General features: G+C 38.8%; 1 protein-coding gene across 1 annotated transcript in view; it reads right to left on the bottom strand.

Annotated features, from left to right (window-relative positions):
* Positions 1 to 16,954, bottom strand: part of fer (fer (fps/fes related) tyrosine kinase) — a 226,968-nt gene that overhangs the window by 196,662 nt on the left and 13,352 nt on the right. Inside the window, exons 2-3 of the mRNA XM_060837245.1 lie at positions 12,638 to 12,922; positions 12,136 to 12,309 (exon numbers count right to left, since the gene is read on the bottom strand). Of these exons, the coding sequence (XP_060693228.1) occupies positions 12,136 to 12,309; positions 12,638 to 12,847 (384 nt within the window). The 5' untranslated portion in view covers positions 12,848 to 12,922. The remainder of the gene's footprint in view (positions 1 to 12,135; positions 12,310 to 12,637; positions 12,923 to 16,954) is intronic.

Genomic DNA, 16,954 nt, shown 5'->3' with positions numbered 1-16,954 from the left:
TTACGCAGGAAGCATCTTCAATGTGCCCCAATGTAAAATAAACACGGGTATCCTCAATCATTGTCTGTGGTCCTGCCACAGGGTTCATGTGAATTGGAGCGCTGTGGCAGGAGAAATAGAGGGGGTCTTGGGGACCAAAATCAAAGTGGACCCAGTCTCTTTGCTCCTGGGTTTGCCAAATTTAGCTCTCTTGGACGCACATGGGAAAAAATGTTTTAACATGCTCACGTTTTGTGCGCGGAAGAACATTCTGATGTGCTGGGTGTCTGAGAATCCCACCCTAGGTTTGTCGGGTGGCAGAAGTTAATTATAGAATACATTCCTTTAGACTTTCTTACAAATATGGTGCACCAGAAAACAGGCAACTTTTACAAGACATGGCAGCCCTTTTTGAATTATTTGGAAGCAGATCTATCCACCATTTTGATTAGGACTTTTGTTTAGCCATGGTGGTTTGACCTGATAAATCTAATGCATGAGAGGAAGAATTTCGAACAAATATGGGTTTAATAATTGATGATCTCAAAGGTTAAGAGCTTTGATCTAATTGCGCTGTTACTTAATTATTGATGTTATAGTTGTTTTTGATGCTATTAGGCTATACTTTCATACTTTTGTAACAAGGTCCTCACAGGGAAAAAAAAATCCTCATCTGTCTTAAGTGGGAGATGCCTTACTCAGAGAGTATGGTCTGTGATCCTAGACTCTCCCACAACAGGAAACAACCCCTGTCAAACTCTCTCAGAATTTTCTACTTTAATGAAGGTCTCCTCTCATTTTCCTGAACTCCAATGAATACAAGCTCAATCCACTCAATCTTTTATCCTAAGAAAAACCCTCCATACTCAGTATCAACCAAGTAAACCTTCTCTGGATTGCCTCCAATGCCAGCACATCTTTGCTTAAGTAAGGGAACCAAAATTGTCTGCAATTTCTAATGATGGTCTGAGTCGTGTCTTGTGTAAGCTTTAGCAAGACGTCTTTATTTTTATGATCCATTCCCTTTGAAATACAGGTTAACATGCCATTTCACTTCCCTATTATCCAATATTATCAAATGAACTTTAATGCCAGCTTTTTGTGTCACTCTGCTTTTTTTTAAAATAGATATTTTTATTGAAAATTTAACATGTTTTTACAAGTTTACAAATAAAAACACCCCCAAATATAAACATTGATATACAAATAAATCTTAAATAAATAATAACCAAAATCCGATAGAGAAAAAAAACTCAACTAACTACTAATCTAACCTACACTAACCAGAGTGTATGATTAAATCTCTTACATTATTCAGGAAAAAGAAACGACGGATAACACAGAAGTTGAGTTGTGAGATACATGCTTGGAATGTGTTAACATCAGACTGTAACAAAACCTGTATTCGTGCGGGATTCCTCTCCCAAGGGGCCCCGGACCAGCCAGGTTCGCCATCTCAATTAAATAAAAGCCCTTGTTAGGATGGCCGAAATATCTGTATTTATATAATTCAAGAAGGGCTGCCATATTTTATGGAATAATTCGTTTTTTTGGTGCACCATATTTGGAAGGAAGTCAAGGGGAATATATTCCATGATTATTCTGTGCCAATTCGAAAGTCCAGGAGGGCCCTCAGCCACCCAGTTTACCAAAATATTTTTCTTTGCACAGAAAGAGAGAATGGAAAATAATCTCTTCCCTTGCATATCCAGGGAGGGTAAGTTCGAAAAGCCCAAAAAGGGAGAGATACTGGATCCACTCTAATTTCCGTTCCTAAGATTTCTGTCAGAGCACTTGCTACTTTAGTCCAATATCTAGGGATCTTATGACAGGTCCATAAGCAATGTACAAGACTGCCCACTTCTATTTTACATTTGGGATATGCTGGAGATGCTCCTGCCTTAAATTTTGCCAATCGGTCCGGTGCTAGATGGGTCCTATGAAGTATCTTCAACTGAATGGCCTGAGTTCTGTTGCAGATGGAGATTTTTCTGGCATTTTCTCAAATGTCATTCCACATTTCTATGGAGACTTCCAGTCCCAATCCTGATCCTATGTTTTAAGCAGATTGTCCATATCTTCTGATATTTCATCATGTAATAAATGATAAAGAGTGCTGACCGAACATACCCCCATTGGCCATAGCACTCTATGTTCACTGTCTGATTTATAAAGACTATCTAATAGCGTCGTCTTCTTCTGTATATAATCTCGAATTTGGAAGTATCGAAAGAGATCACCATTAGGTAATCCAGATTTCTGATGCAGCTGTTCAAAAGACATTAGATCCCTTTCCTTAAACAGATCGCCTAAACAGGAGATACCCCTGGATCTCCAGAGTTTGAAAGTGGCATCTGAAAGCCCCGGTTGATACCCCCAAGCTCCCACTATCAGAGTATGGGGAATGTTTTATGTGAATTGCCCTCATTTTGCCGCATTATATTCCATACTTTATTTGTATTTAGTATTATAGGGTTTTTACAGTGATCCATGATGATTTTCCTCTAGTCTGAGAATAAGAGGTTAATAAGTGGGTATTTTACTTGAGAAGCTTGGATGTCCAGCCAGATTGATTGCAGGTCAGACAAGACCCAATCGGCTATGTAGCTCAATAGGAAACTTAACTGCTATTTCCTAAAATCTGGAAAATCCAGTCCTCCGTTTGCCTGTGGAAGCTGTAGCTTCTTCAGCTTAATGAGGGGCTGTCTATGATTCCAGATGAAGGAACCCAGCCAGCCATACAGTTTGTGTAGTGCCAACCTTGGCAGTATCACCGGAAGCATTCTCATAGGGTAAAGGAGATGGGGCAGGACATTCATTTTAATTAGTGCTATTCTGCCTAATTGGAAGGTCTTCCCATCCATGGAGGTCCTGCCTTACCCTCTCCAGTAAATGCACAAAGTTAGCCTTGTATAGCTGGCCAAATACTGGGGTGATAAAAATGTCGAAATATAAAAAATCCTCCAGGGACCACCGAAAGGGAAAGTGGGATTTGTCCAATAGGTGGGCTGTACTAGCAAGGCCGCCCATTGGCATAGCCTCCGATTTTGAAAATTTAATTTTATAGCCTGAAAATGCACTAAATACATTAATAACTTGGATTAAGCGAGGCACGGACATCAGGGGATGTCACTCTGCTTTTTAAGAAGGGTGACAAAGGGAAATCAGGGAATTACAGACTACCTAGCCTGACATTTGTGGTGGAGAAATTGTCATTTTTAATCAAGTATAGGATATCTGAACACCTCAAAAAAATTCAATTAATCAGGGAGAGTCAACATGGTTTCATGAAGAGGAGGCCATGCATGACAAAAGTCAGTTTTTTGAAGAGGTGACAAAAGGTGGTGGACAGAGTTAAGTCAATGGATATCGTTCGTATGGTCTTCCACAAGGCTTTTGTTTGCTAAGCCCACAGAATTGGAGGCAAATTACTGACTGGATAGAAAATTGGTTGTATGCCTGGAAACAGAATTCAAATAATGGGCACGTACTCAAATTAGCAGGACATTATAAGTGGTGTCCCTCAGGAATTTGTCCCTCAGTCATTCACGATATTCATTAAAATCGTGGATAATGGTATTAAGTGACAAATATCTAAATTTGCTGACACCACAAAATTCAGCACTGTAGACAGTATTGACATCAGCATAAAATTACAACAGGACATTGCTAGATTACATGAAAGGGCAAAGCTTGGCAGATGGATTTTAAGATAAACAAGTGTTGAGTTTATCCAATGCAAACTGAAAAAGGAGAGATGAGGATTTTTTTTAAGAAGGTACAAAGTTAAATACAGTGGATGCTCAATGAAATTTGGAGTTCTCTGTATAGTTCTTTAAAGTGCCTCAAGCAGGTGCAGAAAATAGTCAAGACGACTAACAGGATGCTGGCCTTCATATCTGTAGGGCCAGAGACATTATGTGCAGTTAAGCAAAACTCTTGCTAGTCCCCTCTTAGAGTACTGTGCGCAGATCTGGACACCACACCTTAGGAAGGATGTTTTGGCCCTGCAGGTTTACAGGATGATACCTGTAAGTAGTGAGGAAAGATTACACAAATTTGGCCTTTAATCTCTAGAATTTAAAAAGGTGATGTATTCAAGGTCTTCAGGATATTAACATGGAATGACAGGGTATACAAAGATTAAATTATTTCCATTGGTTCAAGATGCTTGAACCGGGAGCAGAGTGTATGAATTAGGGCCATGTCATTTAGGACAGATGTTAGAAAGCACTTGCATAAGCAAGTAGAACAGATCTGGAACTCTCTTCCTCAAATGGTTGTCAATATTAATTTAATTGTTAAATATAAATCTGAGATAGACTTTTTAAAATTATTAAGCAAGGATATCAAGGGATATGGGCCCAAAGCAGGCATATGGAGTTAGGCCACAGTTCATGGATAGGGCTTGAGGGCCTACTCTTGTTCCAATGTCCTATATTCCTATGTTGTGAATCATGCTCTATGACCTCCAAATCATTGTGCTGAATCATACAGAAATCTGTTTATTATACAAATAATAGGTTTTTCTGTTCTTCCTGCCAAAATTCATAACTTTCCATTCTCCCACTGAATATTCCATCTACCGAGTTATTGCCCACTCAGCTAACCTGTCTATATCCCTCTGTAGACTCCTTGTGTCATCCTCTTGCCTTCCCACCAACACTGCATGCGTTAGTTCAATGAATACTAATTCACACAATGCTGATGGCTCTAGGCTTCCATAATACAGCACTTGAATGCAGATGTTTATGCCTTTCTTGAGTGGTACAATGAAGAAAACACGCTAGTGATGTCAAACAAGCACAGCGGACTTTCCATTGCCTGCAGAGTCCATATCTGTGTATTTATGGGCTGCACAAGAACCACAAGAGACATTCCTTTTTTTGCCTACTGCCAATTATCTACAACCAGCTCTGTACAATCTAAACCTATTGCTACAATCCATTGAGCAAGTTTCCAGTTATGCAACAAGGAATGCCTTCACACTTCTATAGACTATGCAGGATTTGCATATTGATAACGTTTCTACCAATCAGAGTCGACAGTTAACCAATCTTGCGAACCAGCCTGAGTGAAATGCTTCAGCAAAATGTGACATTTTAAAAAAATACTTGATTCTGTATCGCCAATCGATCATAAAAAGTAATACTACTGTAGGATTGCAATTAATGAAAGGACTGCACGAGAATGAAAAAAAGCTCTCGAGAAACAAAACGTCGCCCCTGAAAATCACAATCTCGTCCTTGAGAAAATCGTGAGAAGTGCCCTAGAACAATAACTTGACAGCTGCTTTGAGAAACACATGGGACCTTGGATTTTGAGAGTCCAAGTATTATATAAAGGAAGAAGTATGCTGCACCTTCTGTTGGGTAATGACTGAGTGCTACACTCAGTTCTGGTCACCATACTTTAAAAATCATTGAAAAGGTACAAAATAGTTCCAGAAATGAGAAAACATAGCGACAAAAAGTTTGCATGTAAAAACCCCCCCAAAGGATTGTCTTCATTGCAATAAAATCTTTAATATCACAAAAGGAGGTTGAAGGGAGCTCCGATCGATAAGTTTAGAAAAGGTAGACAAGAGAAAAGGATTAGAAGACAAACTTTAAGCTTTGTACAGAACTTGGTTTGAAATGGTAAATAACTGAAATATGCTGTCCAGAAGGCTAGTCAAAGCAGAGACGATAAATTATTTCCAAAGGAAATTGTTGTGGCTCAAAAGGGAAATCAACTTACAGAACTTTGGGGATACCGTGAAGTAGGGCTGACTAAAAAGCTCCATATGGATTTGACACAGACTTAACAGGCTGATTGTATGACTCAGAAAGAACAGTCAGTGTTGCGGCCAAAAATTTGCATTTACATAATACAAAACAAGTAAAAGCTAAGAACAATTTAAAATCTGCAAAATATACATCAGCTTGCTGTAGTGCTGCAAACCTGTGCACTGTAGGCTGCCACCATTAGCATCTCTTCATCCTCACTCAAGTATTTCTCAGCATCATTCCAAACAAAATGAAAACAGTGAAAAACTCATGAGTAACACATCAAACATAGTTTTAGGACTCAGTGCAGTCTTGATCCAGGCATGGATACAAGAACTGAATGCTGTACGTAGCACAGGAGTAGAAAACAAGGACACAAAGAAACCATCTTTGCGGGGACTGGAGTGAAAAGAAACTTTGGAAGAGAAGTTTTATTAGATGCTAGATTGACTCTGTACAGTTTTCTCATAACAATAATAAGATCAATCCCAGATAACTTCACAGAGCAGTCAAGCTGTACCTTTTTATGTTCATGTGATACCAAATTTACTTTGATATTCAATACTGAAAGCTGAACTTACTGCTGTCTCCTATCTTTAACCCAGTGATCATCAAATACTCCAATGCTTACCATTTCCCAGCAGTTAAAATTATGTTACACATATTATCGGTCTGATGAACATGAAACCCATCATCATGCAACAGTACATTCATATTGGGCAATCATAAAGTTAATTACATCCTTCCTGATTCCCTTGAAGAGCAACGAACCCTATCACAAGTATACTTGTCTCAGATCATTGATTTTTGCTGTAAATTTACATCTTAGTAAAACTCATTGTTACTTTTAAAACAATATTAATGCTTATGTAGATTTAGTCCTTACTAACCTGAAAATATGAAAACCATTTTACATTGTAAATAATGTACAAGGAGGACAATTGGCATCAGTACTGTAACAATATTTACTTATCTTCAATGAATTTGTTCGCCAAGTCAAGATTATGAACAATCTGACTCAACTGGAATAATGGTCCATTCCCTTCCTGACCAAAGACAGAAAGCATTTTGCCAGTGTTAAACTGTAGCAAATATCAACTCATTGCATATCAAATAAACAGTCCGACAATTTTATTAGCAGCAGTTGGGTCAAGCCATTTGATTATCAATCTCAATATGCATGTGGAAGTGGAATACATGCCCTTGCCAAAGGTAATATACATGAGAAAAAGGGAAAGGTGTTGAAAGGCTCATGAGTATATGGTGCAGGAACAGTCAGAGACAGGTTTGTGAAACAGAATTCACATCTGGCCCACCCCTGAAGCCAATTGTCCCACAGCTTCTTTCATCCTATGCTGTACTGTCTCTTGAGCACACCTTCATTCTCAAACGCACCTCTTGTTTCCCCTCAAATGCTAAATGCTCAAACAAGTCATTCTGCTATAACGCAACAGTTATGTCCCTGTGCAACTTCATGCTATAGAAAATCGCACTTTAGAAGACTGCTAATTGAAAATTGCCATACACGTCCACGAAAAAGTTTGTGTTATCCAATGTCCACAATTTGTCAATCATGTTATAGCCAATTCACACTGATGAAATGCACATTATAGCAGAATGACCTGTACTCTGTGTCTTGGCCCTTAACCTGAAATATAAATGGTTCAATCTGCTGTAGCACTGCTTTTCATCCTGCCAAAAATCTAAATATGATCACCCTTCGTCAAACAAACCACCCTTGAACTTGTCTACATGGACGTAAGCGAAGCCTTTGACAAGGTTCGGCATGTTAGACTAATTAGTAAAGTTAGATCACATGGGATTCATGGATAGTTTGCCAATTGGATACAAAATTTGCAGAAACACAGGGTGCTACTGGAAGGTTGTTTTTCAGACTGGAGGCCTGTGACCAGCAGTGTTCCACAGGGATTAGTACTGGCTCCACTTTTGCTTGTCATTTATGTAAACGGCTTGGATGGGAATTTAGGGGGCATGGTTAGTAAGTTTGCAAAGCAGTTATACAGTCTGTTCTGATATTCCATGATAGTTCCATTCCCATGCGATCCTGTATTATAAGAGCAGGTGACTGAGGTGTCAGTGGGGGAGCACTTTGGAGCCAGTGACCATAATTCTATTTTAAATCTAATAATGATGAAAAAGGATAGACCAGATCTAAAAATTGAATTTCTAAATTGAAGAAAAGCCAATTTTGAAGGTACTAGGCAAGAACTTTCAAAAGCTGATTGGGAGCAGATGTTCACAGGTAAAGGGACGGCTGGAAAATGGGAAGCCTTCAGAAATGGGATAACAAGAATCCAGAGAAAGCATATTCTTGTTAGGGTGAAAGGAGAGGCTGTAGGTATAGGGAATGCTGAATGACTAAAGAAATTGAGGGTTTGGTTAAGAAAAAGAAGGAAGCATATGAAAGGTATAGATAGGATAGATCAAGTGAATCCTTAGAAGAGTATTAAGGTAGTAGGAGTACACTCAAGATGGAAATCAGGAACGCAAAAAGGGGACATGAGATAGCTTTGGCAAATAGAATTAAGGAGTATCCAAAGAATTTTCACAAATACATTCAGGACAAAAGGGTAATTAGGGAGAGATCAGCAAGGCGGCCTTTGTGTAGAGCCACAGAAAATGGGGGAGATACTAATGAGTGGAAAAGGATATGAAAGATATAGACTGGAGGGATACAGATGGAGACACCTTGCAAAACGTTCAGATTACAGAGGAGGAAGTGCTGGATGTCTTGAAATGCATAATGGCAGATAAATCCCCAGGACCTGATCAGGTGTACCCGAGAACTCTGTGGGAAGCTAGAGAAATGATTGCTGGGTCTCTTGCTGAGATATCTGTATTATCGATAGTCACAAGTGAGGTGCCAGAAGACTGGAGATTGGCATCAGTGGCGCCACTGTTTAAGAAGGGTGGTAAGGACAAGCCAGGGAACTATAGACTGGTGAGCCTGACGTCGGTGGTGGGCAAGTTGTTGAAGGGTATCCTGAGGGACAGGCTGTACATGTATTTGGAAAGGCAGGGACTGATTGGGGATAGTCAACATGGCTTTGTGCATGGGAAATCATGTTTCACAAACTTGATTGAATTTTTTGAGGAAGTAACAAACAGGGTTGATGAGGGCAGAGTGGTAGATGTGATTTATATGGACTTCAGTAAGGCGTTCAACAAGGTTCCCCATGGGAGACTGTTTAGCAAGGTTAGATTTCATGGAATACAGAGAAAACTAGCCATTTGGATACAGAACTGGCTCAAAGGTAGAAGACAGAGGGTTCTGGTGGAGGGTTGTTTTTCAGACTGGAGGCCTGTGACCAGTGGAGTGCCACAAGGATTGGTGCTGGGACCTCTACTTTTTGTCATTTACATAAACGAGTTGGATGCGAGCATAAGAGGTACAGTTAGTAAGTTTTCAGATGACACCAAAATTGGAGGTGCAGTGGACAGCGAAGAGGGTTACCTCAGATTGCAACAGCATCTGGACCAGATGGGCCAATGCGCCAATGGGCTGAGAAGTGGCAGATGGAGTTTAGTTCAGATAAATGAGAGGTGCTGCATTTTGGGAAAGCAAATTGTAGCAGGACTTTTACACTTAATGGAAAGGTCCTAGGGAGTGTTGCTGAACAGAGACACCTTGGACTGCAGGTTCATAGCTCCTTGAAAGTGGAGTCGCAGATAGATCGGATAGTGAAGAATGCGTTTAGTATGCTTTCCTTTATTGGTCAGAGTATTGAGTACAGGAGTGGGGAGGTCATGTTGCGGCTGTACAGGATCTTGGTTAGGCCACTGTTGGAATATTGCTTGCAATTCTGGATTCCTTCCAATCGGAAAGATGTTGTGAAACTTGAAAGGGTTCAGAAAAGATTTACAAGAATGTTGCCAGAGTTGGAGGATTTGAGATATAGGGAGAGGCTGAACAGGCGGGAGCTGCTTTCCCTGGAGCGTTGGAGGCTGAGGGGTGACCTTATAGAGGTTTACAAAATTATGAGTGGCATGGATAGGATAAATAGACAAAGTCTTTTCTCTGGGGTCGGGGAGTCCAGAACTAGAGGGCATAGGTTTAGGGTGAGAGGGGAAAAATATAAAAGAGACCCAAGGGGCAACTTTTTCATGCAGAGGGTGGTAAGTGTATTGAATGAGCTGCCAGAGGAAGTAGTGGAGGTTGGTACAATTGGAACATTTAAAAGGCATTTGGATGGGTATATGAATAGGAAGGGTTTGGAGGGATATGGGCCGGGTGCTGGCAGATGGGACTAGATTGGGTTGGGATATCTGGTCGGCATGGATGAGTTGGACCGAAAGGTCTGTTTCTATGCTGTACATCTGTGACTCTATGACCGTAAGATCACATAATAGCAGCACCATTTAAACGAATGGGACTAGAACTGCATTATAGCCAATACAGGTAATGAAAATTTGTCTTCTACAAATAATGGTCCAAATTCGTCAATCACGTTATAGCCAATTCACCAACTTATAGTTGAAGTGGGTTATCTGAGGTATCGTGAAGAAGGTTACCTAAGATTACAACATGATCTTGATCAATTGGGCCAATGGGCTAAGGAGTGGCAAATGGAGTTTAATCTGGATAAATGGAAGGTATTGCATTTTGGTAAAACAAACAAGGGCAGAACTTATACAGTTAATGATCGGACCCTCATAGTTTTCTTAAACAGAGAGACTTAGGATTCAGGGACATAGTTCATTGAAATTTAAGACGACGTTTAGCATGCTGCCTTCATTGCTCAGACCATTGAGTAAAGCAGTAAGGATATCATGTTGGGCTTATATGGAACTCTGATGGGGCCACTTTTGGAGTACTGTGTACAGTTCTGGTCGCCCTGCTATGGAAAGGATATTATTGGATTGGAGAGGGTTCAGAAAAGATTCGTCAGTATGTTGCTGGGACTGGAGGGATTGTCTTTTAAGGATAGGCTGGGACCTTTTCCACTGAAGGGTAGGAGGTTGAGGGTGACCTTATGGAGGTTTAAAAAAATCACGACAGGCATAGATAAGGTGAATAGCAAAGGCCTTTTCCCAAGAATGAAGGAGTTCATAGGAGACATATTTTTAAGGGTAAGAGGAGAAGGATTTAAAAGGGACCCAAGGGCAACCTTTTCACACAGAGAGTGGCCTGTAAGTGGAATGAACTGCTAGATGAGGGGGTAGATGCAGGTACAGTTACAACATCTAAAAGACATTTGGATGGGCGATGAATTGAAAAGGTCTGGAGGGATATGGGCTAAATGCAGGCAAATGGAATTACTTTAGTTTGGGAAACTTGGTCAGCATGGACTAGTTGGACTAAATGATCTGTTTCTGTGTTGGATGACTGTACAACTCTCAGCTCTCACTATTTCTTCTGATACATCTGAACAATTTACTTTCATAATCAATTTTCTCCCTCTTTAATACTTTTTTAGTCATCTGCTACTGGTTCCAAAAAAAAACACCTAATCCTCTGGTTTATCAACAATTTTCATTGTTTTGTATGCTTTAGTTTTTGATTGGACACTCTTGTTGACTACCTTGTTAACCAGGGGTGTTTCATCCTTTTCATTCAATCTTTCTTTTCAACCAAAATAAGTTCTGCACAGAATTATAAATTATCTGCCACTGTTCATCCAGTGACTTTCCACTTTTTCAATTTTCCCAGCCCATTTTAGACAATCCTTTTTTTCATATTTCTTTAATTATCCCTATTTAAGTTGAGGACCAGAGTTGCTCTCCTTTAAATCAACTGAAATTTTGCTTAAATTGTAAGCACTAGACCTTAGAGGATCCTTAACTCTGAGATCTCTTATTAATCATAACTCATTACACATTACTCAATCTAAAATGGCCTGTTCCCAAGTAGGTTCTGCAAAATACTGCCCAATGAAGCAACTCACAATCCTAGAAACTCATCTTCCATGCCAACCTTGCCCATTTGATTTGTCTAGTTAATATGCAGATTAAAACTACCCACAACAATTATAGTGCTCTTCTTACATGCTATTAATTTTTGACATATACCTTGTCCTACAAGATGTCACGTAACGATCCATTGCACCGATACCTTGTTATTTACAAAAAAAGACTCTAGTAGCTCCTACTGACAATTTCACAGGAATTTGACCACATTTTATCTTTTCCCACCACTTGATCATTTTTAGACTCACAATAAAATGTTGCAATAGGACCAACAAACAACTCACTCCTCAACACCCAGTGATACTGCTCCAGACCAACTGCTAAGAAAAACATGACAACATTTCAATTTTGTCAAATGGCAATTGGTGCATTCAGAATTCACACTCAGCAACATAACAATTTGAAAAGTAAAAAACAAAATATGTTCCCAAGAGCAATCTCACAGTCAAATCATAGTTACCTTGCACACTTCAGCTTCCAGTTGTTGTTGCATGCTTTGATAGCTTTTCTTGACTTGCTGCTTATCTTTGATCATCATGGTCAATCTGTACAAGGGTCCCACATTTAGGTCTTCAGCATGTGTTTTCATTATTCTGCTCAACTGTTCTGTCTGATGTACCATGCTGGCCCAAGACTTGAAAGCAAAAATTAAAGAGACTCAAAAGACCAGAAGTGAGCAGGTAAGTCAAAGCAGTGCATTTCCATCTCAAATCATCAGAGAGTCTTGATTATATGAATACATTTCAATTTATTCCTTGCCGTTCTGAAACCAGAATTCCATTCTTCATTTATATTATATCACATGCGCTCACTATAAATGCTTGCACTGAGAACAATTCCTCTATATTAAATTCTAACAGTGATACATTTTTCACTCATGACATTACATTCATCTGCCAAGAGATAGGGATATTCTGAATTTAAAGCATTGATGCAGTTAGGAAATTTTTTAAAAAACTAACCTTCGTGACATTACTAAGAGAATCCACAGGGGAAGATGTTTCATGCTTTTCCACTTGCTGGCAAACATTCTGTAGCAAGGATGCATATTCTTTGTCACTCTTAACTCGTAGAGACATAAACTTCCTCAACGTCTCCAAGACTTTAAGCTCAGATTCCTGCAGTTTTAGCAGGGCTTCGTGGGAATTCCGAAGATCATTTCCAAATCCCATATTGACTAAGGCACCAGAATACCCAGAGTGCTAAATGCAAATTCACCACTTAGTGATCAAAGCATGACCCTTATTCTGGAAAATAAGTAAAAGAGTAAAATATATTATTCAGGTTCTGTAACACAAAATAGGCAAAGATCAAGTATGTGTCAGCAATCTTTTTGTATCATTCCTCAAAGCTTTGAAACTACTGCACCTCTTCATGGAAGCATTTGTCCCAAAATATGTACAACAAATAAAATCACTGGAAATTCTTAAAATGTCATTGTCCTGAAAACAATGTTACACTCTTATTTCCCTAAGTATCCTTGGATGCATCTCATCCAGCTCTGGTAGTTTATCAATTTCAAATATAGATGGCCTAATACCTGCTCCTTATCAATTTCAAAATCTTCAATTATCTGAATGATCTCTTCTCATGATAATTTACACAGTATATTCTTTGGTAAAGACAGATGTAAAGTTTTCATTTAATACCTGAACTATGCTCTTGCCTCCATGCACAAAATCACCCATACTCCTCTTACCACCCTGTCGGACTGAGTTTTTTTTAAAAAGAGTTTGTTCTAGTTATGCATAATGATCAAACAAAAAAGGGATTAAAATTATAGAATATTTAATTGTGGTCAGCGTAAGCATCTAATATCACATCATACCTTTGCTTGTGGCTACAGGATACCATTTGTGATTTATCATCAGATCCCATGCTAACATAAAATGAATGTTGAAGGCTTGTTTATTCCAAGACAAATGTTGGAACATTTTGAAGTAAAACAGCTTTAATTTTCAAGACTCAACTATGTCCTAGATTGATTTAGCTTTTTAAACTCAAAAGTGCTCAAAAGAGAAATTGCCATTTTCTTGAAATTGAAGCTATGTTATTTTGGCTTTTTATATGCATTAACTGAATTTATTATGCTGCATCTTTAACAGGTATATTGTTAATTCAGTTTTATGTACGGATGCACTTGCTCTGCATGGATTTTATGATAGCGTAAATTGTACTCTTGTTATTTTCAGTTAACAGTGACTGTTTCCTGAAACAAGCTAAGTTACACAGTGACAAATAGTTTAATTTTGCTAGAATATACTGTTAGGATTTTGAATTCACCAGAACATTGGATGCATCAATTAGACACTGGAGTGATATTAATCATTGGGGTATGGCACTACATATCTTCAACACAATCACACAAAATTACCTTGCAGTGCCTCATTATCTTAGTTGAGAGCTCTCTACAAAAAAAGGGGAAAAGCTGCACTGAAAACCATGTTCCCACAAATAATTGATATCTTAGAGAACCAGTCAGCTGAGAATGGGAAGAAATATTAAAAAGATGACTACCATCATTTTATAACCAGACAGAAATTTGGCACATACCCTTAACCAATCTGAGATTGATCATGTGCTGTTTGTATGTTGGCAAATCAATCAGAGCTCAGGATTTTTACTGGCACACAAGGGTGTGACAAGCCAGGGTTATAGCATGGATAAAGCAACCAGTAAGAAAAGAACATGAAAGGCAAAGAACAGAATAGGAGACAAGTGACCTGTCAGGAAGAAATCACATTAATAAGATCGTGAATTCAGTTGATCTAATCAACATTCTTTTCGACTTATTATGATTCAGTCATTAAATTGTGTCAAACTTGTGAAAACGTACATGTTTTACTAACCAATAAGGACTGAAAGACCTTTAAGAACTCAGTTCATTCTTTTGCTATTCCACTTCCTCACCAGACCTTCTACATTCAGCCTAGTAGTCAGTAGTGGAATATACCCAATGTGGAGTCATCGAGTCAAACAGCACAGAAACAGACTCTTCAGTCCAAATGGTGAGGTAAAAACAATAACTGCAGATGCTGGAAACCAGATTCTGGATTAGTGGTGCTGGAAGAGCAGAGCAGTTCAGGCAGCGTCCAAGGTGCAGCGAAATCGACGTTTCGGGCAAAAGCCCTTCATCAGTCCAAATGATCCATGCTAATCTGATATTCTAAATTCATCTTGACATCTGTTATAAGCACACTTGTTCTGGACTCTAGCTCTTTCATTGGTCAGCTGACTTATGCACTAACTACCTGTTCTTTCTTGACTGTTTACCAGCCTTTTTCCAGGGTACTCTTAAGCTACAAGGCAATTATGCCTATAAATATGTTATCCATGAAGTTCGCAACCTCATGGATGCACCATACTGACACTAGTTTGTTGCAATGCACAATGCTTATCATACATATGCTTTTGCGGACTTTCCACATAGCACAGGAAGTGCACTCCAGGGGTCAGAGCAGTCCAGCCATTCCTCGATTTATAGTTAGTAAACATTGTTCCTACTAACACTCCTCACCACACTAAAATAGGAGTTCTCGTTCACATCCTTTCTGTTCACACAAATTAAATATAAGGAAGCTAACTGAGTATTTTATATAAATATTTAAGGTTTTTAATCTCTTAGCTGCTTCCGAACTCATTCCCGAACTTTGGAAAAACAACAGCAAAACGAAAGCAATATTCACCAACCAATAAACTTACAGCTTTCCTCTGATGTCACTTTTAAACTCATTTCTCCCACCAAACCCAGAGACTTGGAATGCTACCAAAACAGAATAGAACTATGAAGCCAGAAATGCTAGAAAATAGAAATTGCAACAGGGCTGGAAGCATGTGCACAGTACTGGACACAAAATGTTAACTGTGCTTTCTCTCCACAGATGCTGCCAGCCTGCCAAGTTTCTCCAGCAATGTGCGTTTGGAATGCTGTTAAACCTGAATCTCACTTTAGATGCGATAGCAATAAGTCATGGTCCTGGCGCTCAGTTTTTCTCTTCCATGGTATTCCTGATTTTTCTTCAAGGTCTACTACTGTTGCTCCCATTCTGTCTACAGTTATTTCAAAAGCAGTTTAATTCATGGCTTTCTTGTGACGTCACAGTTGCCTTTTACTCTCTTGTGTGGTCATGACCAACAGCACACCCCTCTCAGTCTCTGCATGGTAAGGCTAACCTGCTTCATGCTGGTAAAGACATAAAATGCTCCAGAAACTCAAGAGGGCTGACAGGACCTAGCAAGTGAAACAGGATTGGAGATCAATATGAAGTTCTGAAGTCATATTGGACACAAAACATCAACTCTCATGCTCTCTCTGAAGGTGCTGCCAGATGTGAACAGATTCTCCAGTACTTTGTTTTTATTTCAGAGCTCCAGAACCAACAGTATTTTGCTCTCTTTTTATTATTTCACAGTGATCCTTACAAATAAAGATGTCACATCTGTAGTGAGATTCCCATTGAAAAATTCTAATGAAGTTCCTACAATTAGCAGATTTAACACATCTGTCATAAATGCAGAATTTTTAGAAAAAAAACTACACCCCAAAATTTTTAAGAATAAAATTCTAACATATCATCAGTTATATTCTTGAGGATCCTTCTCACAAAGTTATTCAATGTTTTAAAGCAGATTCAAATATACTTGCAGCTTATATGTGATAAAACTAACTTTTACCACACGAAGACCAATTTCTATTTTAATACGTTTAATTCAGAACTGTCAAAATGAAGGAAATGTTGTTCATATTCAACAGTAAAATGAAAAGTGTACAATTTGACAATCTCACAGGTGGGATTAAATAGGCTTGAAACATGCACAGAAAACACAGAATCACAGTTTTGCTGTCGTGAAGAAGGTGGCCATTCTCCATGTTTTATGGATCATGCTTTTTACTTGTCTTGTCACCTTTAAAGGACTTATGCACATGTAGACCAGGTCTCTCTGCTACTTCTCAACCTTTAGAATAATGTTTATTTTATTATTTTCTCCTGTCTCATCACCTTCTTTCCACCGTACACTTCTCTGCAATTAATTTTATCTTCCACCCATCCACCCACTTTTCTTTGGCATTTTGAAGTTCTGCACTGTTCTCTTCAGTTTACAATTCTTGCCAGTTTGTATCGTCTGCAATTTTAAAAACTGTTTCTGGCATTGCAGGGTAAAAATAATTTATATAAATCAGGAAAAGGATCCACTACAAACCTTCCTACAGCCTGAAAAATACCCATTATCCGTGATTGTTTGTCTGTTTCAGTCAGTCAATTTTATCCATTTTACTT

The sequence above is a fragment of the Hemiscyllium ocellatum genome, chromosome 2, assembly GCF_020745735.1.
Source record: "Hemiscyllium ocellatum isolate sHemOce1 chromosome 2, sHemOce1.pat.X.cur, whole genome shotgun sequence".
NCBI classification, from domain to species: domain Eukaryota; kingdom Metazoa; phylum Chordata; class Chondrichthyes; order Orectolobiformes; family Hemiscylliidae; genus Hemiscyllium; species Hemiscyllium ocellatum.
The sequence above is the reverse complement of the archived record's forward strand: the minus strand, read 5'-3'. Positions and strand labels throughout refer to the sequence as shown.